General features: G+C 38.0%; 1 protein-coding gene and 1 long non-coding RNA gene across 4 annotated transcripts in view; one reads left to right on the top strand and one right to left on the bottom strand.

Annotated features, from left to right (window-relative positions):
• SLC44A5 (solute carrier family 44 member 5) overlaps nucleotides 1–13,688 on the top strand; it is an 88,546-nt gene extending 74,858 nt beyond the window's left edge. For all 3 annotated transcript variants that reach the window (XM_035333067.1, XM_035333065.1, XM_035333066.1), the window contains exons 16-22: nucleotides 38–132; nucleotides 511–614; nucleotides 1,891–1,964; nucleotides 3,794–3,864; nucleotides 5,523–5,611; nucleotides 6,263–6,347; nucleotides 8,755–13,688. In XM_035333067.1, the coding sequence (XP_035188958.1) occupies nucleotides 38–132; nucleotides 511–614; nucleotides 1,891–1,964; nucleotides 3,794–3,864; nucleotides 5,523–5,611; nucleotides 6,263–6,347; nucleotides 8,755–8,867 (631 nt within the window). In that variant the 3' untranslated portion in view covers nucleotides 8,868–13,688. The remainder of the gene's footprint in view (nucleotides 1–37; nucleotides 133–510; nucleotides 615–1,890; nucleotides 1,965–3,793; nucleotides 3,865–5,522; nucleotides 5,612–6,262; nucleotides 6,348–8,754) is intronic.
• A 1,342-nt stretch (nucleotides 13,689–15,030) lies between these two features.
• LOC118171007 lies at nucleotides 15,031–22,867 on the bottom strand. Its single transcript, XR_004752997.1, has 3 exons — nucleotides 22,543–22,867; nucleotides 17,870–18,036; nucleotides 15,031–15,188 (listed from the first exon to the last, which is right to left on the bottom strand). It is a non-coding gene; the product is annotated as an uncharacterized LOC118171007 (long non-coding RNA).
• Nucleotides 22,868–26,414: the final 3,547 nt, after the last annotated feature.

Below are 26,414 nucleotides of genomic sequence, written 5' to 3'. Positions count from 1 at the left end.
GAATACAAGCCATTAAATAGCATTTAATTTGTTTCAGATACCATACAGGTTCACTGGCATTTGGAGCCTTAATTCTTGCAATTGTCCAGCTTATTAGAGTAATACTGGAATACTTGGATCACAAACTGAAAGGTGAGATTTATGAATCTGCTCTAGCTTATTAAGAACTCCTTTGTAAATGATTTCCTGACTTTCCCAAGATGTTTTTTGAGCAATTAAAAGAGATGAATTCCACATTAGCACTAGTCATTTTAGTTCAATTCAAAATCAATGAATTTGTGCTGATTTACTCAAATCGAGTAAAATGGGAGTTTAATGCAGAATTCATGCGGGACATGAATATGATCTAACTGAAAGCTAGTCAGCTAAATTTGGTTAGGAAAGAGAGTCCATACATAGAAAAGAAGAAATATTTCTGGCTTTGCCACAATATAATAATTTCTTCTGAATAGATTTCTTTGCTCTGAAGACTGTTCATGAATTCTATGATGTACTCTCTCCTTTTTTCAGGTACACAGAACTCCTTCACTAGATTTCTACTCTGCTGCCTCAAATGCTGTTTCTGGTGTTTGGAAAAATTCTTAAAATTTATAAACAGAAATGCCTACATCATGGTATGTGTTGTCTTTGCATGTGGTCTCCCCTGTCTGGGATAACCTAGCTACTTCTAGTTGGTCAACAGCCAGCAGTACTAGAATATGCTGAATAAATAATGGCGTTTATAGTTTTAAGGAAACGCATGTGGTACTACCATGACAAAGTAAGATTTTTTTTTTCCTTCTTCTAAGCTCAGCCTTTTCTTGACTGTCTTTTTCCATACTCCGTACCCCGCAAAGTAAGTGGTAAAGGATGGCATAACTGGTTAACTTCCTCTCTGAATCAGTGGCTGAAATCCTGATTTCAACAGGAATGTTATCTTGTTTTGTATTGCATGTTGGACACTTCTTTGTGGTGGCAGGATTTGAATAAGGAAGTCAGAAGGCACATGGTATCTGTATTTGCTCCTGGAAGTCAAAAGCACAAATTCTACTAGGAGCAGCAGTGATGTTACTCTGAAATAACCCTTGTTATTTTAGCTTCCTGAAGAGAAATTCCAGATTTTCACCTAAATAGACATACACAGATTTCACCCTAGGATGTTCTGACTTGAAACTATTTCAGTGATTGAACGTGACAGTCACAGATGTTATCTCAAAGGAGGTGGCTGTAATGAATCTCTTATAACCCACTGTTCTAACAAAAGATATTTCAAATTAATGCTGTCTTGAAGAAGTATTCTTTTTGAATATCTTTTTTACAGTTGGCAAACTGACTGTACTAGAACCAGAAGAGGTCTTCTAGAATATCTTACCCTTGTGGACACTATTCCAGAAAGAAAAAATGTTTTTGTTCCTATATAGCTTTAGCTGCCATGCTTTATGCTGATGTAAATCTACTGACTTTGATACTGGTGTTGCTGATTTATTCTCGAGAACAGAGTCAGGTTTAAGTCAATATTTAAATGGGTCAACTCACTTTTGCTCTACAAGCACCTGTTCCTTTCCACTGGCTATAAATCTTACATGAGTAACTAGCTAAGTGAGAAGAATCCCTCAGCAAGTAGAATTTTTGCTCTGCTTGGAAAACTAGGTACTGAATCTGCTGCCTGCAAGATCACAAGGGGTAGCATGCTTACAAACAGATGATTTGGAGGGGAAAGATGGATGATATTCTGCTGCAGCTTTATGGGAAGCATCGATAGATAGCAGGTGATTGGGGTTCCTTTATGTTCATCTTAGTGTTCCATGACCACAGATTAAAAAGTACTATGCATTACATGTAGTATGATTCTTAAATACAAAGAGGTATTCTGATTATTTAAAACACTTAACAGCTACTATTGTTTTGCAGATTGCCATATATGGTAAAAACTTCTGCACCTCAGCAAAGGAGGCATTCTTTCTGCTCATGCGAAATGTGGTGAGGTAAGGGGCCATCTCCCAGTCCTTGGAAATGGCAGGATTCCCTGCTATTGCACGCTGAAGACACACTTCCTTCCTGTCCCACCTCTACTCCGACTATTAACGTAAGCTGGTTCTGTGCCAGGTCACGACCATCACTTCTAAAAGCCAGTGTATAAGAGCAAGATCTGGCACAGTAACCTGTACAAAGTTGATCTAATATGGCAGTTTTGTTTTGATTGCTTGTTTAAAATCCTAAGCACCCAATAGATTGTAATAGTGCCTCCAAGTAACTAATGGAGTCCCTGAAAGGAGATATGTGGGTATACAGCAATGCAATACTCATAATCTGTTGTGTGTTTCTTGAGGGTTTGTCCACTTGCTTTCTCTCAAAAAGGAAAACTGAAAGGCCTAACTCTATACATTGCTCCAGGAAGCCTATGGGGTGTTGAAATGTGGCAAGAAAGAAGAGGGAGTACTCTAAAAAACAGTGTATTTAACATAACCAGATCTTCCCTTGTGCTGGGAACTCCCCAGGTCTGTTTCCCCACTACCAAGACTGCTGCCAAACTCCCTGTTTTCACCAGTACTTCATTGGTCTTGGCTATTCCTGTAATACTGTGGGATCAAAAAAGAATAGGAGAAGAACTTGGGAGCAGGCCATGTTGATTCCATAGCAGACAATCTAAGCAAAAGGCACAGTAAAACTGGTTAGGTAGTTTATTTAGTGAAGAACTGGGAGGAGGAGAGGAATGGAAGGGGATGCTGAAAGACAGCAAAATGGAAACAATGCTTAAGAAAGAGGAGGAAAGGATTGGGGATGGGAGAATTGAGTACATATAAGAACAGTGGTGTCCACATTGTGTAGTGCTTGTGTGATAGGAAAGAGAAGTTGCATTTGTTTCCTCTCAGAACCACTCCTCCATTGTCCTTTGTGTTTCTGCTCTAATCAGTAAAAGCAACAACTAAAATATGGGTATATAATTTTATGGTTTTGAACAGAGATTTATTTATTTTTTATTTTTTCTTGTGTATTTTGCTTCTATTGCTGAACTCTGACAGGCTAATTATGATTTGTTATTTTTAATAGTTATAATGTTTACTTTTCATGGTAGTCAGTACCGTATACTGCAATCTGCATAGCATTCACTGTTGTCATGAGACTGAGTATGCAAAGCTTATTTTCCATGCTATCATTTACCTGAAGTTTCTGGTAAGACAGGCTGGCAGGATTTCAAGCAGAAACTCCCTGCTGTTGCTTTCAGTGAAGGCTGCAGATTTACTGTCAATTTTTCTGTCTACCTCCATTCATTCATCTGTGACTGTCCCTCTGCTTTGCAGCCTCCTACCTTCATTGTTGTACCATGGTATTTTAAGATAGTTCTGTAGATATGCCATGATCTGGAGTGATGAAATGTGGCCAGATGGGACCAAGTGAAAAGAGGACATACCAGCAATCTACACAAACATTGCTTTTTGTTATTGTGTGTACTTTGCCTCTTGTGGGCTGGTTTATCTGTGACCCAAAAGAAAGATTGAAATAAAGATACATTTTTATTTTTATTTTTATTTTTTATCATCAAGAGCAATGAACAGTTTCCAAAAGCTGTGGCAGTGTTGCTGCATTAAGGCCTAATTCAACAAAAGGCTCAGTGCTTTTTTTGCCTCACAGGATTAAGTTGTAACAAAGTCCATCTCAGTGTTGCTTTTCTGCATTGTTATACTGTCAGTCTGTGAAACCAGCGGTAAACACCTTCTTGGCCACATTTTGTCAATTACCCATAGACGTAAGGAAAAAGAATACAAACGTCTGGTTTGTGATGGTTATATATAATTTGTCTTTTGCTGAACAGAGTCGCAGTTCTGGACAAAGTTACAGACTTTCTTTTATTCCTGGGGAAAATTCTTGTTGCTGGTGGTGTAGGTAAGCTAATCGATTTTTTTTTCCAAATTGTATGTTCTTATTTTCTGGTACCTACAAGTATGCCTCCCGTATTCATATATGCTTAGTTAACAGTTGGAGGTTCTCCTTGGTCTGACTATTTGGGAAGCTGTTCCCATATCCAAAGATTTGCAAGATTGAACTGAAACAAATATACATTTTCCCATTTTTTTTTTCTCTGTATGGTCGTAATAATACCATTTAGATGCAGAGGGTAGGATTAGATTAGGTATAAGGAGGAAATTATTTACCATGGGGGTGGTGAGGCACTGGGACAGGTATCCCAGAGACGTTGTGGATGCCCCATCCCTGGAATTGTTCAACGCTAGGTTGGATGGGGCTTTGAGCAATCTAGTTTAGTGAGAGGTGTCCCTGCCCATGGCAGGGAGGTTGGAACTAGATGATCTTTAAGGTCCCTTCCAACCTAAACCATTCTTCTATGATTCTATGATTTCTGTAATTGCTTTTACTGTGTCTGCATGTGTTACTAGCACAAGGACTTCTGCAGACGAAGCATCATAGCTGGATCAAATCAAATTCACATCCAATAAGTCAGTCATAATCTGTTCTCCCTCTGTGAGAACTGAGCAAACTTGCACATGACATTCAGCTGGTAGCAGACAGCACACATACAAGAAGAGATGGTACAGATCTGCAGGAGATGAGCTTGAAGCTCTGCTATATTAAAGCCCATTCAAAAGAATTTCCAAGCTATAGGAATGAAATAGAGTATTTCTAACATCTTCATAGAGTTTTGTTTGTTACCACTAAATATCAAAAATCATTTTTTGAAAATTCATATAATTCATGGTTTGCTATGATAAAAAATAGATTTTTAAAAATTTAAGCACTTCCCAAAATTCAAGTTGGCAGTATTTCATTACAGCTTTTCTGAATTGTGACAGCAGTTTCAAAATATTGTTATACTAATATATGTATTTTGTATTCTGTATACTTTAAAAGATTAGTAATGAATGATATTTTTTACGAGAAACGGAAAATTAATACCAGGACCACCTCTATTTTTTTGTCATTACTGTGGTGTGACTTTCAAGATGGGGCAGCAAATTTGATTTGAAACATTTTCTGAAATGCTAGCCATGAAATACTGAAATTCATTCATGTCTTCTTTCTCTTTAAGAATAAATCTTTTTGTCTGTTTCTGTTTTAAATGCATTGTTCTGTTCTAAATTTATTATTCTCTTTATCACTAGCATTGTCATTTCTCTTTTTGCTCTGAAATAGATAAGTATTTCTTCAAGCAATAAAATCTAAAGCAGCAGGATTTTGCTCACTTTCTTCCTTATTTTAGAAAAATCTACCTGGTGGTCTTAGTTATTATTCCATTCTATTGTCTTTTTCATCATTATTTATTAAATCCAGTAGAATGATGAAATAAACCAATTGATTAAAGTCATTTTGGGCCCATGGATATCTTTACAGTAATTGATTCATTTACATTTCTCTCCTGTTCAGAATACAGATCCAGGAGATAGTTAGTATGGAGGAATTAATTGTTTACAAGCTCTTGTAAAAACCAGCCTTGGGTCTACTGTCTGTTGGTTTTGTCTCATCCATTCTTTAGCTGTTAGAAAATCAGAGTAGCCCTAGGAATCACTAACCTTTTATACTTCTTGCAGGTGTTCTTGCGTTCTTTTTCTTCACACAGAGAATACCAATCTTTGCACAGGAAGCACCAGCATTAAATTACTACTGGGTACCATTGTTGGTAAGGCAACTGTCTAATCCTCTGAACACTGCAGGCAACTTGAGGTGTTCAGACGAGACAGGGCATGTTCTCTTAACAGCTCCTGTCATGCTGTCAGTGACATACTACCCACTGAAGTGAGGAGTGAACTGCTATATTCTACTTCTCTGGGTCCTTCAGGCAAAAGTGTCACTGAAATGACTCTGCATCTTCAGAAAAATTAGTTTTCACATCTTCTTTGCTCAGACTTTCCAGATAGCAAAGGCTGGTGGTAAGGCACCAATGACAGTGGGGATTATAATGAAAAAGGTCTGTGATGCATCTCTTTCTCTTTGTAGCCCTCATTGACTCTGGAACAGCTCCAGGATTAGTCATTCTTTAGAATAATATCTTGAAGGAGTTCAGAATGTTCTTGGCATATAATCTCTGGGGGGGTTGAAATGGGTCAAATTTGGCAGCTGAAAAACTGGTGGCTACTGCATGTTAAGATACACCGTCTTGAACCTGTAATACCTTTTCACATCAGTAGTAACGTCTGATAGAATTGTGGAGCTGCAATTAATTCTACCAAAATTTGCTTAGCAGGCTAGGCCTCTAATTTGTGTTAGTACTGCCATACTGATGACAGACTAACATTTGGGGTTTTATTGTGCTTTTTTTTTTTTTTTGTAGACCGTCATTATTGGCTCCTACCTAGTTGCACACGGGTTCTTCAGCGTCTATGCAATGTGTGTCGATACACTTTTCCTCTGCTTTTGTAAGTACTGAGTTTTGTTTCACTAATATCTGAAAACATTATGTGGCACTCTCAAATGGACTACTGTTCAATTTTTCCAGTCAGAGAATACTAAAATCACAGTCATCACAGAATCATCTTAAAAGAAATCAGTTGATCTCAAATTAGGACATAATTGTAAGAAGAGGAAGTATTCTTACAGAACACATTCTCTTTTCTAGACTTAGAGGATTAAAGAAATAAATGTACTAATTTCTATGATGAAAGTCATTCTGGTAGGTCCAAGTGAAAGTTACGTGATAGTCATTGTTCTCACAACTGATAAATTATTACATACTAAGGGAATACTGACATAGTAAGAGTCTTGATCTATCATATCCACAGCGATCACTGAGGTAAGATAAACATGATAGTACTGATTCTCCTCTTACAGTAGCATAAATTCTTTGCTTCCTCTGAATCATAACCATATTTAAACACTAACCTTCTTAACTCTGCTTCTCTAGGAACTAAAGTTAGGATCAATTCTGGAGATACTGGGGTGTCAAACAATCGCAGGAACAAAATCAGTCAGAAACATTTTTTTGGCATCCTCATATGCAGCTTTACTGCTATAAGTAGAAAGAACAGCCTTCTGCAGAGTAGCTGTATTTCACTTCTTACCTCTGTGAAAATTTACAAGTGTTCCCACCAAAGAAAGCAAGGAATCATGATGATTTTTTTCTAGTCAATGAGGTGGTTACATCAATTGCAAGGCAAGTAAGAAATCTGGACACGTGTGTTCATGTATTGCCATCTGTGCAGGATATTGACAATTATACTTGGGTGTTAAGAATGAAGATACAAATGATTATGTTTGGGTGCTACAACGACACCTGAGTCTCAGTCTTAGTTGACCTCTGTAGAGCTGTAGTAATGACTGCATTTTCTGAAGGAATCAGACCCAAATAATTCAGTCACATTGTTGATTTCACATCAGTAGGTAACTAAGCACCATCATGCAGCTCTCTGTCCTCCACTGGAGGACAGAGACAGGGGTGGAGAATATGATGAAAAAATACGATGAAAAAAAACTAATAAAATATGATGAAAAAAACTAATGGGTTGAGATAAGGACAGGGAGATCACTCACCAAGTACCGTCACAGGCAAAAACAGACTTGACTTGTGAAAGATTGAGTATATCATCACTTAATAACAGAGTAGGCAGTAAGAATAAAAAGTTAAATAAAAGCACCTTCCTCCACCCCCTCCTTCTTCCCTGGCTCAGCTTCACTGTTCATTCTTCTACCTCTTCCCCCCAGTTGGTACAGGAGAATAGGGAATGGGGATTGTGGTCAGGCTGAAAGAATTCTTTGTCATATGCTGAACCGTCAAGGTGCCCGTCAAGGTGCTCTTCCCAGGCTCCAATGTGGGGTCCCTCCCATGGGATGCCATCCTTCCCAAACTGATCCTGCATGGGCTTTCCACAGACAGCAACTCTTCAAGAACTGCTCCATTATGGATCCATGCTACAGGGTCCATCATTCAGGGGCAAACTGCTCCAACACAGGTCCCCCACAGGTGGCAGCTCCCATGAGATCATCTGCTCCTATATTGGCTCTCTCTGGGCCACAGCCTCCTTCAGACCAGATCCATCTGCTACACTGTGAGCTCCTCCATTGGTTGCAGTGTGATCTGCTCCGCCACGCGCTGGAACAGGTTGCCCACAGAAGCTGTGGATGCCCAATCCCTGAAGTTGTTCAAGGTCAGGTTGAATGGGGCTCTGGCAACCTAATCCAGCGGGTGGCATCCCTGCCCATGGCAGGGAGGGGTTGGAACTACATGATCTTTAAGGTCCTTTAAAAAAGAAAAAGGTTCCTTAAAAATACAGTTATATGCCCATCTCATTATTTTAAATTCATATTCTGTTTTACTTCCCATGCTTCCATTTTGTACTGGACAGTAGGAAATCCTATATGATAGGATGTGCACTCACAGCATCAGGTTTTCAAAAGAATTTCATCTTAATGAAGACGGGTCCAGTTTTAAAAAGTGCTTAAATCCAAGTCTTCCTTTAGGACAAAATGTCAGGCTGCTTTAGAAAAACTGGCCACTAGTGTGTAAACATGAGTGTTCCTGAAAATTTCCATTTATAATACCAAAACAAAGAAATGGAAAATAAAAAGGATATATTGCTGCCATTTTAAAATGGTTAGATGTGTGTGTCTTTGCTTTGTGTAAAATAAATTCAGGCTTGAGAAATCAGATTTTCTTTTGTGTGTCCTTCAGCAATTTAACAATACAACTAAATTGCCTTGAGATTTTTTTTAAAACGTTGGTTCTTTTGCTCTCTCCCTTCAACTCTCTCTCTCTCTCTCTTGTGTGTGTGTCTGCATTTGGTTGCACTGCTGTTTGCTGCTTTGGCTGCTTTTGCTGTGTAAATTCAGGTGAAGACCTGGAAAGAAACGATGGATCTACAGCAAAACCCTACTTCATGTCTGCTAGCCTTCACCGAATTCTAGGGAAGAAGGAACCGAGCCCTAAGAAGGCAGTAGGATAACATACAGTAAACCTCAACATCAAAAAAGTATAAATTTTAATCAAAATGTGTATAAAAGGCACAAGTAAAAACAGTACATGATGCTTCTGGTTAATGGGTGATTCTTTTTTCCTTTTGCTTACATCTAAAAAAAATCAGCAACATTGGTAATGTTTAACTAATTTAAACACTTAAGCTTGTGAAACAAGGCCACGTTTTAGTTTATAGAGTGCCTATGAGAAGGAAAATGTAAATTTGAAGCTTTTCTAAGTCTACAATAATGTTTTAATAACTTTTGTAACACAAGTTGCTGCCTTAGATGACAGCAGTTTTGATAAGATTTCTTTTTATAAGTGTATATTTGTAAAAGATTTTCAGGCAATTTTTTGAAAGCACTACAGTGTAACCTAATTAGCCATAAAAAGATAGTTTGAGACTCTCTGGTTAACCAGGAGATGCTACTAAATTTGTAAATATGGTGCTATGATTGTATTTTTTTTTGTATGTGCTGGTTTTCAGCTATTTAAACTGTGATTATACATGCATTAATGATTCCCTACACTGAAATATGTAGTAATATTTTAATCATATCCATGACTATTTAAGAAATGATAGTATCATGTAGTCCCACAGAAGGAAATTGGAGAAGACTACAGTTGGTACTGATTTAAGTGAAGTTTTCTATGAGTAGTGCTTAAAAGATGATATAATTGAGAAATGGTCCTTTAGCGCTTAAAAAAAAGTGAATCGTGGTTCACAGAAAAAGGGTTTCTTCTGGTCCCAGATGGTGAATGTATCATTTCTAGCTGATGTGTAAGAGGGAGGTGCTTGTACTATCCCGTCTTTAATCAAACTCTGATTATTTTCTACATTATGAAGATATTGAGCTGCACTGAAAGGAAAACCAAATTCAGACTTTTTTTTTCATTGAAGGAAAGTCTTAGCTCTATATGTACACAAGGAACTTAATTGTGTTTGCCTAGCTGTGACAAAGGCCTCTTAGTAGACATTGCAATGACCACGTGGATTCTAAGAGCCAAGTGTGCTCTTTCCACACATTTTTCTCTAAGCTTTTGGTGGCTCATTTGGTAAGATGTGAAGATAAGACATTGAACCTGAGTCTTACATGATACAGGATTAATTAGCTACCAAAAAATGCTCCAAAAGATTCAGTGCTCCAAAAGATTATTGGTTATTAGAACAAAATCTTTTCAAAAAATCATGTTAACATTCTGTTCAGGTCTATGAACCTCCCTTTAGTAGAACTATCACTGAGGTTAGTAACATCTTTGTTCATAGAAAAAGTCTTACACTCTTTCTGAGTACTTTTCAGCTTTGTTGCTGCCATGAGCTGAGCTGGAAATGTATTAACCTAATCTGCTAACTACCCAAGGAAACAACTATATTGAGGTGTGCTCCTAGTTTTCATAGATTCCCCAGTACTGAATAAGGTATTCCATAACAGTCCACTTTCCAGGACTGTCATGTGGCTATTTCTAAATCTATGACAGGAATTCAGCTGCTGGAAATAATTTTCCAGCCCAAGGAGTCCTTTGGTGTCATAAAGGGAAAGGCAAAGTCTTTTCCAGATGATTTGAATTCAGATTTCTCGGGAAATTTATCAACAATACACATTCCAAAATGATTTTGCTCCCAGACTTATGGCTCGGACTGTCCTTCATGCAACAGGTTTGAGGTTAAGTTAATGCAGAAATGATTACCACCCATCTTCGTGAAGTCATGGGCATGATAGGATCTTGAAATCCTGTGAATGGAGGTAAAAGTGACAGGATGCTTTTATGCATTCACTTCTCCAGCTGCCACTGTAGCTCTTTCCCCTGAAGCAGAAATGAGCGTTTCATTTTTGGACTTAAATAATGTAAACTAAAGACATACAGTTTCAAACATAGCTAATGGCTGTGTGAACCTTCAGTTTTTGAGAACCCCACTTGAGATACCATAAACTCACAGAAAGGGCTGAGAAATGTAGCTTCTGAAAATTGACTGGTGGTTTTCACTGACTTTATCATCCCTTTCTCATCACATGTGTGGCAATGAATATACAACCCCCCATTGTTCTATTCTTGTCTGAGAATTAAGTCAATAACTTTATGAGGCATGTGTCACCAGTCCATGATTAGATAACCTGCTGGTCTGTGATTATGGTCCATGCAGTAATTATTATCATTTTTGAACTGCCATGTAATTAGTTTGCAGCTGAAGCAGCTGCATTAAGTAATCTATATTTCTCTACTGGACTCCAATGTCTTACTGGGATCTCAGCTGAAAAAGTGTATTTCTGAATACAATATGCTTTTTATATCATATGAATGTAACCATATAGTTTATTAGGAATAAAACATAACAGAAATAGTGTACAGTTATTTAATTAGAAGACTTTTGTAACAAACCTATGCATTTACTAAAGGAATTTCTAAACGTGAAAGTTTTAAATTGCATCATTATTTATATACAGTAAATATATATGTGCGTGTATAAATTGCTCCACTCACTATTTTGTGAAAATTAATTATTTAGAATGTAAATGATCATCATTTATGAGAAGAAAATTTAAAAGCCATTTTCTTAATTATATAGTTAAGAGAACTGTGAAAATACAAAGCAATACCATGCAAATTTTGTAATCAATAAACTGAGTAAATAAATCATAATGATTCAATAGTAAAATTGGCTTTTTAAAATAAAATGTTATTAATGAATTAAGTAGAAAATAATGTAAGTATTTACTTGGAAAAAAAAAAGTTTTAAGACTAGGTTATGATAATAGTTCCTAACGAATCCTGTGGGACAGTGTCTGAAGACTTCCACAATGGGTACTAGTAGACTAGTAGCCATGTTTTTGGATTTGGACATTTACCTTTTTAGTATAAAATTTAGAATTCCATTCTTCACTTCAAAGTGGAACATGTGGCTACATACAACACAGTAAAATATGTTATATATTCTTTGATCCTCAGCCCATGGAAGTCAGTGATAAAATTTCTGCAAGGCATGGGCCAGCCCTGTATAATGAGGCTGATTATTATTCTGTGTGTACAGTCCAGTAAGTGGCAAAATTTAAGGAACTGACAGCCTGGATCTCATGGTCGTGTGGTTTGCAAGGGCCTCAGCAGGTGGTGGTGGGGCTTCTGCTGTCCTGCCCAGCTATTGACTGGGTGATTCTCCTCCTAGGGAAAGAGTTACAAAGACAGGATGGCTCTGCAGAAAGACCCTTTTACATGAATAAAACTTTTTTTGAGGATCTTGAACAGCAGAATGTAGAAACCAAGAGACAGGAGAAAATACCCACTGTCATATCCACACAATCATATTTGCTTTAGTTATGGTTTGATTCACTGTGTCTCCTTGTGACACATTAATGGATGGCTTTTATTTGCATGTATTATACCAAAGTTTTAATGTCAAGCCTTCAAATAATGTGAAGAAAAAAAAAAGCAACTGAAAAAAAACACAAAGCAAAGAAAAAAAGTAAAATGGAATTATTTTTCATACTGAGTTTTTTTTCCAAGTATTATTCAGCAGTTGATTATTGTGAATTGGGTGTTATAAGGATGCTGAATAGTCTTTCAGACATTACTATTTAAAAGTATTAAGTTATTTTGTTATTGCATGTTCTGTAGTAGAACAGTAAACTGATTTGGCAGACACAATATCAAGCTTATTTTGGGACAGTCAATGAGTAGTCTAAAGATTGGCTATCACAGAAGTGACTGTGAGGAACAGACTGTCTTCTGTAATGTAGAATGTCTCCCTTTGACCAACTGCAGGTCTCTCAGCCTGGACAACTGTGTCCTTTTGACAAAGTGCCTTAACTGGCTATTATTTTACCTGGCTTATATTTTTAAGTCTATTCACATCACATAAACTACACAACAGAAAAGGCTAGCTAGAAAACATGATGCTCTCTTTATTTGAATTTAACGGATAAAAAATTTAATTGCAGAAAAAAATGTGAGGCATATTTAACCTGCATAATGCAGCATACGCAATTTTCCTGTTGCTGTCATCAGATCATGAAAGTATACTGTGTGGTCCAGGAGAAAGTATATGACAATTGTGGTGTTGCAAATAATTAAATAGAAACAATGTAAGACTGTTCCAGTTTTAGTAGTAGATTTTTTATACCTTTTATTTATGGTATAACGAACTTCTGGGTATGGCCTATTCTGCTTTCAGTTACAATGATCTTACTCTTACCTGTGTAATTGCGGGGAGAACTGGGCTATTGCTACTTAGAAGAATAAAAAAGCTAGCAAATACTATCTTACTGTAATACATTTATTTGTGTGTTCCCAAGCATAAAATTCATTCTCCATTTTAGGAATGACAATTTGTTGTTCTGGAAGTGTTTTATAAATTATTCTAATTTTTTTAACATTTTATACAGACAATTTTTGAGGTAATAAGTAATTTGTACTGCACTGTAATCAAATAAGAGATATGTTTCTTCATGTATATGATTACTACTACTACTACTACTATTAAAATTGTTTGTTAAAGAAAGTCCACAAGCATTTGTCCCACATAAGAAGTTGTAAAATCACAAAAAGTCTGTTTAAGTTTTAAGAAATGGAATGGAGGTTACTGTCTGTTTCACTAATTAATGTGATTGTTAAGGTTATATTATTATCTTGTCAAAACCAAATTAACATGAGCACATGACAGTCTGAGCTCTAAAACCTGTTTGCTTCTGCTATGCAGAAATAGGAACGTATTGTTTAAATACCTTTGGTAACTGAAGCGTTTAGTATTTAATTTTGTTGTTACTCACTGTTTTACAGCTCTTGGGGATTGTTCTAATAAAGATTTAGATACAAAGCAGAGTGCGCCTGTTTTATGAGAAACGCTGTGCAAGGCAGGGCATTGATCCTGCTTCAGCTGCCAGCAGGGCAATCGCCAGCCCGCAGAGCAGCGGCGGGGGAGCCCGGCCCGGCCCGGAGCCGAGCGGAGCGGAGGGGACGCCCCGGGCTGCGCTGCGAGCGCGCCGCGGGCAGCCGGCAGGGGTAGGGGGGGCAACCACAAGCGACCGGCGAAGCGGAGGCACCGCAGGGAGCGGCCTCGGGGCGCTGGGCAGGCTCGGCTCTGCAGTGACTGCTTCTGAGGGTGGGAGTCGCGTCCTGTGACGTGGGGAGGCCACACTCCGCCGCGCCTCGACGCGTGGAAATTCTTAATGCTGTTTGTAAAGGCTTGGGGAGCGTTTGTTCTGTTTATGATTTACATTTCTTTGAACCGCAGAAGAATTATACATGAATTTTTAGCTGTACCTGTTTTGAAATCTTGTTTTACCAGACAAGGCATAGTTTAAATCAGCCAAATTCATACCTTGTAATTTGATAGAACTCTTTTTTGGGAGGTTTTAGCAGAGTCACCAAAAGCCATGTCTGTCCTTGTGTGAAGTCCACAAAACTTTTATCATGTGCAATGGGTTGGCTGAGCCCCTTAGCTTTCACATGAAATACTGCTGTAGGTGTTGAAAGCACAGATGTAGTTGTAGCAAGCCAGAATTGCTAGTCTCACCAGTGGCCCAGTGCCACAAATAGGGGAAAAGGGGCATTATCTCTGCTTGCAGTACATTTTTCTGTCTGGCGGGGAAAAAAATGAAATGAAATGAAATGAAATGAAATAAAATAAAATAAAAATGTAATAGCATTTCAGAGATGAGGATGGATTTCAGCAGAGGCAGCACAGCAGCACTGGAACAGTTATTTGGAGCCAGGACAAAACAAGAACTTGAGCTCAAGGTTAATAATTAAGGTATGGACGGTAAGTCATTCCATATGTGTCTTTTCTGAGGATGGTTCTGGCCTTGAGCTATCCGTGCAATTAAATTGCAAGATAAAGTTCTTGAATTAGCACAAAAAAAAGATATGATGTTGACAGTTATGGATAACTGGGCATGGCTGTCACCTCGTGCACAGTGGCAGCTGCTGTGGTAGTAGACAGCTAGAGATGCCTCAGTGGAGAAAGCATGGCTATCTGGGATTCAGTGACAGATTGGCAAATAGATACATTTAGCAGACTCATGGGGTTCACAAGAAGCTTTTACTTCAGAGTTGCAGCATGTAATTTAAGGCTAAACGATCAATGTATTAGGCTTACACCAGAGGATACTATTGCTTAGAGAAAGTTAAACGCTGTCATTTTTGTTGGGGAAGTTGGTGGGTTTGTGTTGTGCAGTCGGCCATCTCATTGGTCAATGGCCACAGCAGGAGAGCAGTGCTTCTTGGACAGCACAGCTTGCAGCAGCACTGCAATGCATTGCTGTGCAGGAGTCTCAAGTTTTCTATGCCTCAGGAAGTGCATGTCTACCAGTGACAGCCGCTGGAAAAGTAAAATTTAAGTGGTGACCATGCAAATAGCATACAGATAGGCAAATGGATCAGCCCTGCAGGTTTGGATGTGGTCAAGTTCAGTCCCAACTAGGGACTGAAAGGGTGGAAAGGCCTTGCAGAGAGATCTGGGCAGATTGGGGAACTGGGCGATCACCAATTGCATGAAAATTAACGAGAAAGTGCCAGGACCTGTCAACCTGTGGTTGACAGCAAGTTGAATATGAGCCAGCAGTGTGCCCTGGCAGCCAGGAGGGCCAACCGTATCCTGGGGTGCATCAAGCACGGCATTACTAGTCAGTTGAGGGAAGTGATTGTCCCGCTCTACTCTGCGCTGGTGCGGCCTCACCTCGAGTACTGTGTGCAGTTCTGGGCACTACAGCACAAAAAGGACATTCAACTGTTGGAGAGCGTCCAGAGGAGGGCAACAAAGATGATGAAGGGCCTAGAGGGGAAGAGGTATGAGGAGTGGCTGAAGTCACTGGGCCTGTTCAGCCTGAAAAAGAGGAGGCTGAGGGGAGACCGCATCGAGGTCTACAGCTTCCTCACCAGGGGGAGTGGAGGGACAGGTGCTGATCTAGTCTCTTTAGTGTCCAGTGATAGGACCCAAGGGAATGGTGTCAAGCTGAGGCAGTGGAGGTTCGGGCTGGATATCAGGAAGAAGTTCTTTAACAAGAGGGTGGTCGTGCACTGAAACAGCCTCCCCAGTCACAGCACCAAGCCTTTCAGAGTTTAAGAAGCGTTTGGACTGTGCTCGTAGTCATATGGTCTGAATTTTTGTGTAGACTCATGTGGTGCCAGGAGTTGGACTTGATGATTCTTGTGGGTCCCTTCCAACTTGGGATATTCTATGATTCTATAAACTACATAACAGAACTGTAAAAACCATCTTCAAAAGGATGCTGGTGTTTCCTGAATGTGATTCAGCAGCTGGGCTGACAAAGGCTACATAACACCGAAAGAGGAGCAAGCCCTGCAGAGAAGAGTTGACCTCCCCATTGCTTGGAAGAGCTAAAAGACACTTCTGCTTTACAGTAAATCTTCATGAAAGTAGGCTTATTATTTTTATTAACATTTTGATCAGATGCAAATATAGCAAATATTCCATGCTTTTTGTTCATAAAGCTTCAAGCTCACTTCTGACCATAGTGATAAATAACAACAACATCAATAACAGCAAAGCACTGAATATGCTCAAGTACAACATCATCTTTTGGGTTCAGGTAATCATGTATAGCCATGCAGAATCTATCATAGTGAACTTGCTGAAAGATATGTTTGTAATATAAATGATATTGTAAGGGGATTTTGGAGAATAGAGGACCTTTACTATGTGTCTCATATGTATGTAGTTATTTTAATTAAATCTGGATTTTTTTTTAAACTACCTCAGTATCTCCTTTTAACACACATGGTCTGTTGGAACTGACTATATATATATTGTCGTTCAGAAAATGTCAGGCTTACTAACAAAATTGCCTTCTTGCCTTCCTTAAAATGTGTTTTCAGACTGATGTGTTTTATATCTCACATGATTTTCTTACCATCCATATCACAGTTAAATCTACCACTGGCTGCAGGCCATAGAAACTTTAAGCCACATCCAGATGAATTCAAAACGTAGCCTTATTTTCTCTATTGTACCGGAATTCTGATTGCACCTCTTTCCCAAGGATCCTATATCTCTTTCAAGGTTTGTTCTTTCTAGTTGCTGTTACCCATGGGGAGCCTCATACCATGCATGCCTCCCTTGCAGGCATGGGGTGCAGTCTGATAACCCATGCTGCCACTTGATGAGATGCAGCATGGCTGCTTGGTTTTGGTTGATATGTCTGTCCTCACCCCTGGCTTGAGGGAGATGGGAGGAGACTTGTCACTGCCCTCTATGCGTCCTAATTGTGCTGCAGTTGCATTGGACAGAGTAGTGGTGCTGACTGACTGAAATTTCTGCTGAAGAAGGAAATTACATCATAACTGACCTGTTATAGTGAAACAGACCCTAGTCATAAATATAGGATCAAAATGTTTTTGCTTTTGACTTGGCCAGTGTGTGATGTGTACCACCTGTGATGTCTTTGCTGTTTGACTTTGCAGATGAACATTACTGTTGGTGCGTTTTATTCTAAGACCTGGTATGTTGCTCTGCAAATCCACACAGCTGCATGTGGCTTGGAGAGAGAAAGGAAGGGGCTGTTTTATACCGTGCTTCATAATGTAGTTTCTGGTTGCCATCATTTTCAACACATCTGACCAACTCAATTTCCTGTCTTGAATCAACTTTCATTTCATTACGTCCCAAGTTCTTATTTCTTGTGGTTTGGCTATGCTCTGTGGGTGATCTATTTTAATTTTGCAGTCTGAAAGAGCCCAGGTTTGCTATTTGGAAAAGAATCTAAGTAGTCTCAGGAGAAGGTTGTGCATTTAATTTGCTTCAAATGATAATTTTAAAAGATTTTTTTGTTTGTTTGTTTTTATTTCACTTCTTCCTTTTAAATTTCATGCAGTTCCATTTTCTTACAGAAATACTAAGTACTTGAATAGTACATACTGGTATGACTAAGCTCATGAGTGTTATGTTTTGTGAGAATACTAACAACAATCCCAAACAGTTTAATTTTATAATATAATCCTCAACTGTAGTGATTCTGGAGCTTTAAAAAAAGTAGGTGTTACCTTTGTGAGTTTTATATTACTGGTTCTTTGTGTCCAGAGTTGGTAATTCTTTCTGAACTGAAGTCATGACAAGAAACTGGTAACTGCATGTTTGCACCAATTGTGTGGAGTACGTCTTAGCATTTTAGTCCACTACAAAGAAGCCTGTGCAGATTCCTGCAGACACACTGAAGATAAAAACAAATATTGAAAGGTAAGGTTTCTACAGATTTGACAATGTGTAACATACAGCCAAAATTATTATTTTTTATTTAAGATGGTATTTTGGGAGAGTGGAATTAACTTACCAGTAAAATATAAATAAGAGGAATTAGCCCCATGAAATAAGTAAATTCCTGTTGGAAACCTCACTGAATATGTTGTTCAATAGAAACAAAGACAGTAACTGTGGAGAGTAGTGTTGTGCTAGAACCATACACATTCATGACATGCAAAAAGCTGGATCGGCTCCACATGACTATTTAAAAGTGCCTCCATTTTTGCATTGCACTACTCAGCTTTCACAGACTGTTCTCCCATGGAAGTGAACTGTAGGGTGGAATCTGTCTTTGACTCCCTTAGCTTACCTTTGTAGAACCTACTCTGCAAGAAGCTTTGTTACAAGATGATGTAATTTAATCTTGTTTTTAAGATGGAACATCTGCTTTTGTCTTATCCTGAATTTTTATAGATACTATCTATACTGTGGTTTCTGTGTTTGTGTTCCTTCCTCAGTGTGCATTCTGCATAAGAGAGGCTGCAAACGCTTCTCAGTATAGTTTTGAGAACTGTCAATGGAATGATTACAGTAACAAATTGTTATTGGTCAATGGTAAATTAAAGTTCGGTGGCTGTGTTACTGTAAAGAGGATGAATCTTCAGTCATTGCAGTGGCTGCAGTGCTAAAGCTAGGGCAGGGGAGACTCACCAAGAAGAGTATGAAAAAAAAAAAAACACAACAACAACAACAACAAACTGTCAGGAAAGGGATACCTTGCAGCTTCTTGGTCTTCTGTTTTTGGAATCAGCTCTCACATACCATTTAACACATTAGTTCAAAATCTGTGTGGTCCACTAACTATGAACGCTCACATCTTGGCTGGTCCTGCTTAGCATCACATAACATGTATTTCCAATCAGAGTTTATTTAAGTAAAAAGGTTATTTTTGTTTATTATCACATGAAGTTAGAGCTAATTTAATGTCACCCATAAGAAGTTCTTACTCAAAAACTTTTTTTTTTTTTTTTTTTTTTAAAAAAAGGAATAGCATGTGGCTGACAAAGTACTATTTATTTGCTTATAACTGCTTATTGTATTACATTTTAAGTGTCTGTGTACGTAATGTAGGAATGCTAGCATTTCTGCTTACTATTTCTGAAATTATTAAAAAAGGTGACTGTTAGTTTTCCCTACATTCAACAAATTGCAGTTTACATCCTATTTAAATAATATTTTTATGTTTAGTTTTCTTGGATAACTTGCTGACTGACAGTCAAAAAATAAAATAAAATCATACATTTCCTTGTGTGACTTTTTAATGAAGTAGCTGTCTTTCAAATGCAATGGCTTAATTTTCAAATTAAAAACTTAACTTTTCTATACACTGGTGTACTCTTACTTGTTTTAGGTTTATCATATTTTGTTTATGGGAGGTTTGGAGCAAAAGACAGATTTTTTTCCCATGAGCTCAACTTGGTAGAAAATATTGGTGCATTGTGTGATGTCAGCTGTTGTAAGATACCATTTTTGAGGGTAGGACGGATTGTTCCCATTGAGATGTAGGAGAGCTTGTTTTAAAACAAACAAATAAAAATAAAAATTTAAAAATAAAATATATAAAAAAATCACAAGCAAGACAGCACTGTCCAAAACAGATCTGATATATAGTAATGTACATACCCAACAGGGAAATGCTCTTTATGAGATGTGTGGGGAAGAAACCCAGGGAGAGTTGTGTAGAGAGGAATTTGTTGTTTACAGGCAGAAAAATAAGTTGTGAGATCTTGAGGTCTTTTCCCAGGACTACTGTTGCATTACTGGATGTTTATTTGTGTAGAGGAAAAAAATAAAAATCAGGTGTTGTAGAAGGGAAAAGATGAGCTCTAGAAGGGAGAAAACTAACCAGAAGAAAGGCTGAGAGAGCTGGGGCTGTTCAGCCTGGAGAAGGCTCCATGATGACCTCATTGCAATTTTTATAAGACCCCTTCAAGTATTGAAAAAGACAGCAAGTTTTTGCTCAATCAGATAATGACAGGACAAGGGGGAATGGGTTTAAATTAAAAGAGGGGAGATTTAGATTAGAGGATAGGAAGAAATTCTTCCCTCAGAAAGTGATGAGGCATTGGCACAGGTGGCCCAGAGAAGCTGTGGATGCCTCATCCCTGGAGGTGTTCAAGACCAAGCTGGATGAGGCCTTGATCAACCTGATCTAGTCGGTGGCATCCCTGCCCATGGCAAGGGGGTTGGAACTGGGTGATCTTTAAGTCCCTTCTGACCCAAACCAGTCTATGATTTTTTTTCCCCCTGTCCTGCTGAGGAGGGGGAGTGAGAGAGTTGTGTTGTGGGTACCTGATGATCAGCCAAGCTTAGCCCACCACAAACCCTTGTGTGTGGTTAACACAACACTCCATACTCCCTGGAATTTATATGGCTGAGCTAGACTCCTAGATAGCTGAATGCATACATGATCTCCTTTATGCAGCTATGGGGAAAAGTGTGTTTTACTTCTGGATCTTGTGCTTACACATAGAGACGTATCTGAAAGAGGCTATAAATTATATTGACAGTATTGCAGCAGCTTACAAACAATTGAACTTCTAAGCCTGAACTCAGAAAAAAAGAGTTACTTCCTTTGTTATGAATACACTGTCAGGTACCTTGGACATTTATTTTCTGCAACAAATCTCTTAAGCAGCATGAGAGAACTAAGCAATGTCAGGCAGTATACTTTAGTCAAATAGAAAAGATGTTATGTATCTTATAAATTTCCTTGCTGAACTAGCCAAATACATATTAGAAAAAAAAAAAAGTCCAAATGAAGAGGAAAGATGTCTGCACAGGTCTAAGAAACAATAAAATAACGTGAAACCAACTGAATGTTAGTGGTATCTATCAACACAAGTTTTTCAAGTATATTTCAATATATAAATATTAATATATTTATTATAAAATATAGATTATTGTTGTTACTATATATTATAAAATATAAGTATTATAAATAAAAAATTAAATAAATAAAATATATTAAGTATATTTTAATAAAGTGTAAGGCTTTTTTGCCTTGTACTTAATTGTGCCTGTGTACTTCTAGCAGGAGAGGGATAAATTATTTCCTCTTAGACTAAGGTATTAGCTATGGAACAAAAACACTGAATAACATCTTTATCCAGGAAAACTTGCAATTTTAGCTCTAAAAATAGCTGGGATTGTTTATGCTATAAATACTTTATATTCTAGGTAATAACTGCTCCACTATAAGGACTGGATGCTGCAGCACAGCAATGCAACACAAAATTATCTGCCTTTTAGCTTTTCTATTACTTAGGAAACTCTGACATCAATCCACATCATCCAAGATGATCTGTTCTATAGGAGTAGAGCGATAAGTTTCTCATAGCTGCTAGACAATGGCAGGACAGCTCAGTGAGCACCAGTTCTTGAGAAGTCTTCTATGTGACTGCAACCTCAGTGTTTCAGCTTACTCCATGAAAGCAAATTAATGGCGTTCCAGAAACAAGTTATTCAGGATATATTTGTCATAATAATTGAATATAGTGAAAACATGTTATATTGAGCTAAAGTTATTGGAAAAAGCTAAATCAACTACTGAAAAATCTTGCAAGAAAGAAGTCTGGAGGCTACAGATAAAGAATGTCATTCTGCATTATTGCTGGGTCTGATCCATGTCAAGAGAAGAGTCACTGGTACTAGACTAGTGGTTACAGTGCAGCCCAGTCAGGTTGCACCAAGATTCCTGCATCTAGAAATATCAAAACACAGTGTGTATTCTTGGTAAAAGCAGTCTCCTCTGTTGCTAGTTGTTCATAAGACAGAGAGAGAAACAATTAGAGTTGCTTTGCTTGCCTTACAAGGTGTTGTTGTTGTTGTTGTGTTTTTTGTTTTTCTAATTGAAGTGCAGAGCTTGAAACTATTTGAAAATAGAAACTGAAAATAAATTTTTGGGTGACAACACTCTTCCAGAAACTGAGAGCACCATACCACTTTCTACATCTACAAATAAGCAGGAATTTAATTCTGCTAGTCTTGTATCTGAAAACATAAGTCAAACCAAACAAACATCAGCAAGATTATGTGATCTGTAACTGTAGGTAGACAACGTAAAGCTTTCTAAAACCATAGGATACAATACATATCATGTCTCTTTCATTGATTCTGTGTTTGGATTACTTGGAAAATAAATCTTGCACTATTATGACTGTTCAATGCAGCTTATAAAAGCAGTATTAGTGGATAGACACACCTACTAACCTACTAGCATTGTGCAAATGCAAATGCTGGACTGGTGCAGAGTTTATTTTGTCATATGACACATTAAATATTCAGTTCTTAGCTTAACATGTATTCTATTCAAGGCTTCACATACTGTAGCCAATACTATTTCAAACAGAAGATGGATAGCTTTCAGACAAACAAAACAGAAAAATCACAACTCGTACTTCAATGTTTTAAATACCTTTTCATATGCTTAGTGTTTTTCAGTTACATCTCTTTATTGTTGATCCAACTCTGTGAGATGCAAATCTCTTGGGGAGTCTGTCAAATGTAAGTAATGCAGAAGTTTCTGCACTCAGAATGAGAAAAGTAGAAAAGGCGGGGGGTTAGGAGGGGAATGTAATCTCCATTCAAAGCAAACTAAGCATGCAAGGCTTATAGAACATTGCTCCTATGATCAACCACATTATAGCTTGTCAATAGAAACGTTGGCTGAAACTGTGTATGTTCAGGGATGAGGAAATATAATCATTTATTCTTTGGGAATACTTACTTTCTTCCTCTTAAAGTTTCACTGGAAAAGGATCCAGTTGTAACAGGTAAGTTTGGTGTAACCTCTGAAGGTTTTACACATTGAAAAATCTCCTCTACTAAGAGATTTGCCGCTCCTCCCCCCACCGGAATTGCTTTCATAAAAGATTACATTTAAAGCCATTTGATTCTGTGTGTTTAAAATTGTCTAAATCAGAATCAAGTGTGGAATACAAAAATCACCATTCCTAAACAGAGTTAGAAAGACTAAGTGTTGATGATGAGCCAGGACACTAGGATAGAGAGTGAATGCATATGAGAATTAAGAATTATTTTTCTCTTGGAGAATATTTGTGATGTGCAATTTAAAATAGAGGGAAGGAAACATTTTATAGGGGTTTATACAGCATATCAGCCTATAATACTTTTCCCCACAAGAGAGTAAAAGCAGTTATCATACTTTTCTATTGCAGTTATTACTACCAGACTTGTTGAAAAAAATCTGTAAACAATTTTAAAGTAACAGGTGGTCTTACGTACACCTCCAGACTTTGAGGTTATACTGTTCTAAGTGACAATCCTAAAAGTACCTGCTTTTTCAAATGTAAAGGGCTGAAGAAAGCACAATCTAAGTACCTACAGTATTCTTGTTTCTTTTAGCCTCCAGAAATGGAGAGCATGTTCTGGGCTCAGTATTTCCCAATCGGGAGAGCATTAGTTACAACCTAAGTTGTAACTGAGAAAGTGTTCTCTTATAACTTAAAAGAAAAACTATTCTGCTTGAAGCAAGGATAGCTACACAAGGCAACAGAAGGTTGTAACCAGCTTTATGGATTTGGGGGGGGAGCAGTGAATATTGTCTTCACAGACTTTGGTAAGGCTTTTGATCCCCCTAGAGAAGCTGTTGAAGTATGGCCTGGATGAGCTGACAATGAGGTGGATCAAAAACTCAAAAGCTGGCTGAATGACTAAACCCTGAAGGTAGTGGTCAGTGGTGCAAAATCTAGTTGGAGGCCAGTAACAAGTCAAGTACCCCTGGTGTCAATACTAGGTCAGTCCTGTTTAACATTTTACTGATTTGGATGATGGGGTAGAGTGCACCATCAGTAAGTTTGCAGAAAACACAAAACTAGGGGAAATGGCTGACTCACCAGAGGGTTGGGCTGCCATCCATAGATACCTTGACATGCTGGAGAGGTGGGCTGGCAAGAATCTCATGAATTTCTACAAGAAGTGAAAAGTTCTGCACCTGTGGAGGAACAACCCCAGCACCAGGACATGCTGGTAGCACCCAGCTGGAAAGCAGTTTGGCAGAAATTAACCTGGGAGGCCTGGTGGACACCAAGCTGAACATGAGCCAATAGCATGCCCTTACTGTTAAGAAGGCTAACAGTGTTCTTGATTGCATGAGACAAAGTATTGCCAGTGGTTCAAGAGAGGTGATCCTGCCACTCTTCTTGGCATTGCTGAAGCCATACGTGGAGTGCTGTGTCCAATTCTGGGTTCCCCAGAGTTTCCTCCTTGGCTCCTTGGAAATATTCAAAAGCTATCTGGAAGAGGTACGGGCAAGTTGCTGAGGATCTTTGCTTAAACAAGGAGGTTGAAACAGATGGACCCAGAGGTGCCTCCAGCCTCAGCTGTTCCGTGATTCTGATTCTGTGAAGGTCACGCTTTAAAACTGATGTTAGAATTGCATTCCATTACCATGTACTGAAGCCAGTTAAAAGCACACTATTGCAATGCATACCCAAAACACTACCTTGCTCTTTGATGTTCAACTTGAGAACATGTGAAAGACAGTTAAAAAACTGATCATTATGTTTTGAGTAACTATCCACTGATTTTTTTAAAAGGAAATGGAGTTTAAAAATGTATAAGCATATATTTCAGTGTATATCAAGAAATTGAAAGCAGTTAAGTGTTTCTGGTTCTAATGTTGTACTATCTGGAGAATCATCCAAACAGCTACGGATTTTAGAAACCAACCAAACCAGTGTTTTTTTCTCCTTCATTGAAATTAATGATATATTATTTTAATTTTCCTAAAAAGCAAAGATTAAGGTGCCGTTAGTTCTCAAGTCTTTGTATGACAAATCTAGTTGCTTTTTTGTTTTCTTAAATTCTAGAATGAACTGGGGTTAAAAGGTAACTAGCAACAACAATAATGCACAGAATTAAATTCTCATGTTAAATTTTTGAACTTGTAAGATATTTCTGATGCCGGTGCACAGATTATTCCCAAGTAGTTGTCCAGGAAGTTCACATGAAGCAGCTGGATATTTAGAGTTTAAGTGTACACTACCGTAATAAGAGCTGTGGTTGAAAATCAGCAGTGTGGAATGACACAAACCCTTAGCAGAGGCTGTCAGTGCTAAGGCAGCAGGCAACAGGCCACATGCTTGCTCTGCACCAGCCTACAGTGCAACTACAAGCATTTCTAGGTTGTTACTCAGCGCCACTGCTGTAGCAAAGAATGGAAAAGATCACCTCAACTGTTACAGCAGGTTACATATGCACTTATACAAAAGACAGAATGAACAGCTGTCATTTGAATTAAGAATAGAATCAAGTTTATCTATCAGACTTCTAACTTTTGAGTCAGTAATACGACTAAATGTGATGCAAGTTAAAAAAAAAAGTCGAGGAAGAAGGAAACAAAAGAGTACAGATGCCTACAAAGTATTTTTGGAAACCACAACAATGTTATCCCTCAAACATCCATTTGACTATCCACAGTTATAAAATTACTGTGTCTGTCCTAAGGAGCAATGAATTGAAGATAAACACAAGGGGTCAAAAAGGTGTACCACAAATCCTGAATTGAGCTGTAAAATGTCATAGACAGTGGAGAACATACAAGAATCATCAGTAACTTCAGAAAAGACAGTTATTGATAAGTGACAACTATTCATAAGTTACCCAAACCTTCAGAAAAATAATAAAGGTAGAAGTGTAAGAAGATAATAAATAAAGGTAGAAGTGTAAGAAGATAATAAATAAAGGTAGAAGTGTAAGAAGATCAATTTGCGTAGACTTTAAGCAATTCTTCAACACAGAAAGAATACAGAAAAATAGGTGATGGTTACCATAAGGCAAATATATAAAACAGCATGAACTTCTGGACAATGAGACAAAAAAAAAAAAAAAAAAAAAAAAAGACAGCACTAGCAAATGTCATCAAGGGTAAAGAAAACAGAGTAAAGCTGGTAGTGACTGGTTGCTCTGAGTTAAAACTCTTGTCAATGAATACTGGAAGGCCATGCTAGACCTTCTGCTGCATCAGCTTTGACCAAAAAAATAGTCCATGAACAAGTTAGGGCCAATGCCAACAAAAACAAGCTCTCTTGAAATTTCACTCTAAATGGTTTTTGGGTAGACTGGACCTGCTGCACTTTGTCCTGGGACTGTAGAGCTACACAGAAATCTTTACAAATTGCTAGCTCATTTTTAAGAGACACAGTTCTTAGATCTTAGGGAATAGGCAGAAGAAAGCCAGGGAATTCAATAACAGTTTAATTTCAGTCTAATTATTTCATTTGAGAATTTTAAAATCTTAACCAGACTGACAGAAACAAGAATACA

Source organism: Oxyura jamaicensis, chromosome 8 (genome assembly GCF_011077185.1).
Source record: "Oxyura jamaicensis isolate SHBP4307 breed ruddy duck chromosome 8, BPBGC_Ojam_1.0, whole genome shotgun sequence".
NCBI classification, from domain to species: domain Eukaryota; kingdom Metazoa; phylum Chordata; class Aves; order Anseriformes; family Anatidae; genus Oxyura; species Oxyura jamaicensis.
Note: the sequence above shows the minus strand (reverse complement) of the source record. Positions and strands in the feature narration are given on the sequence as shown.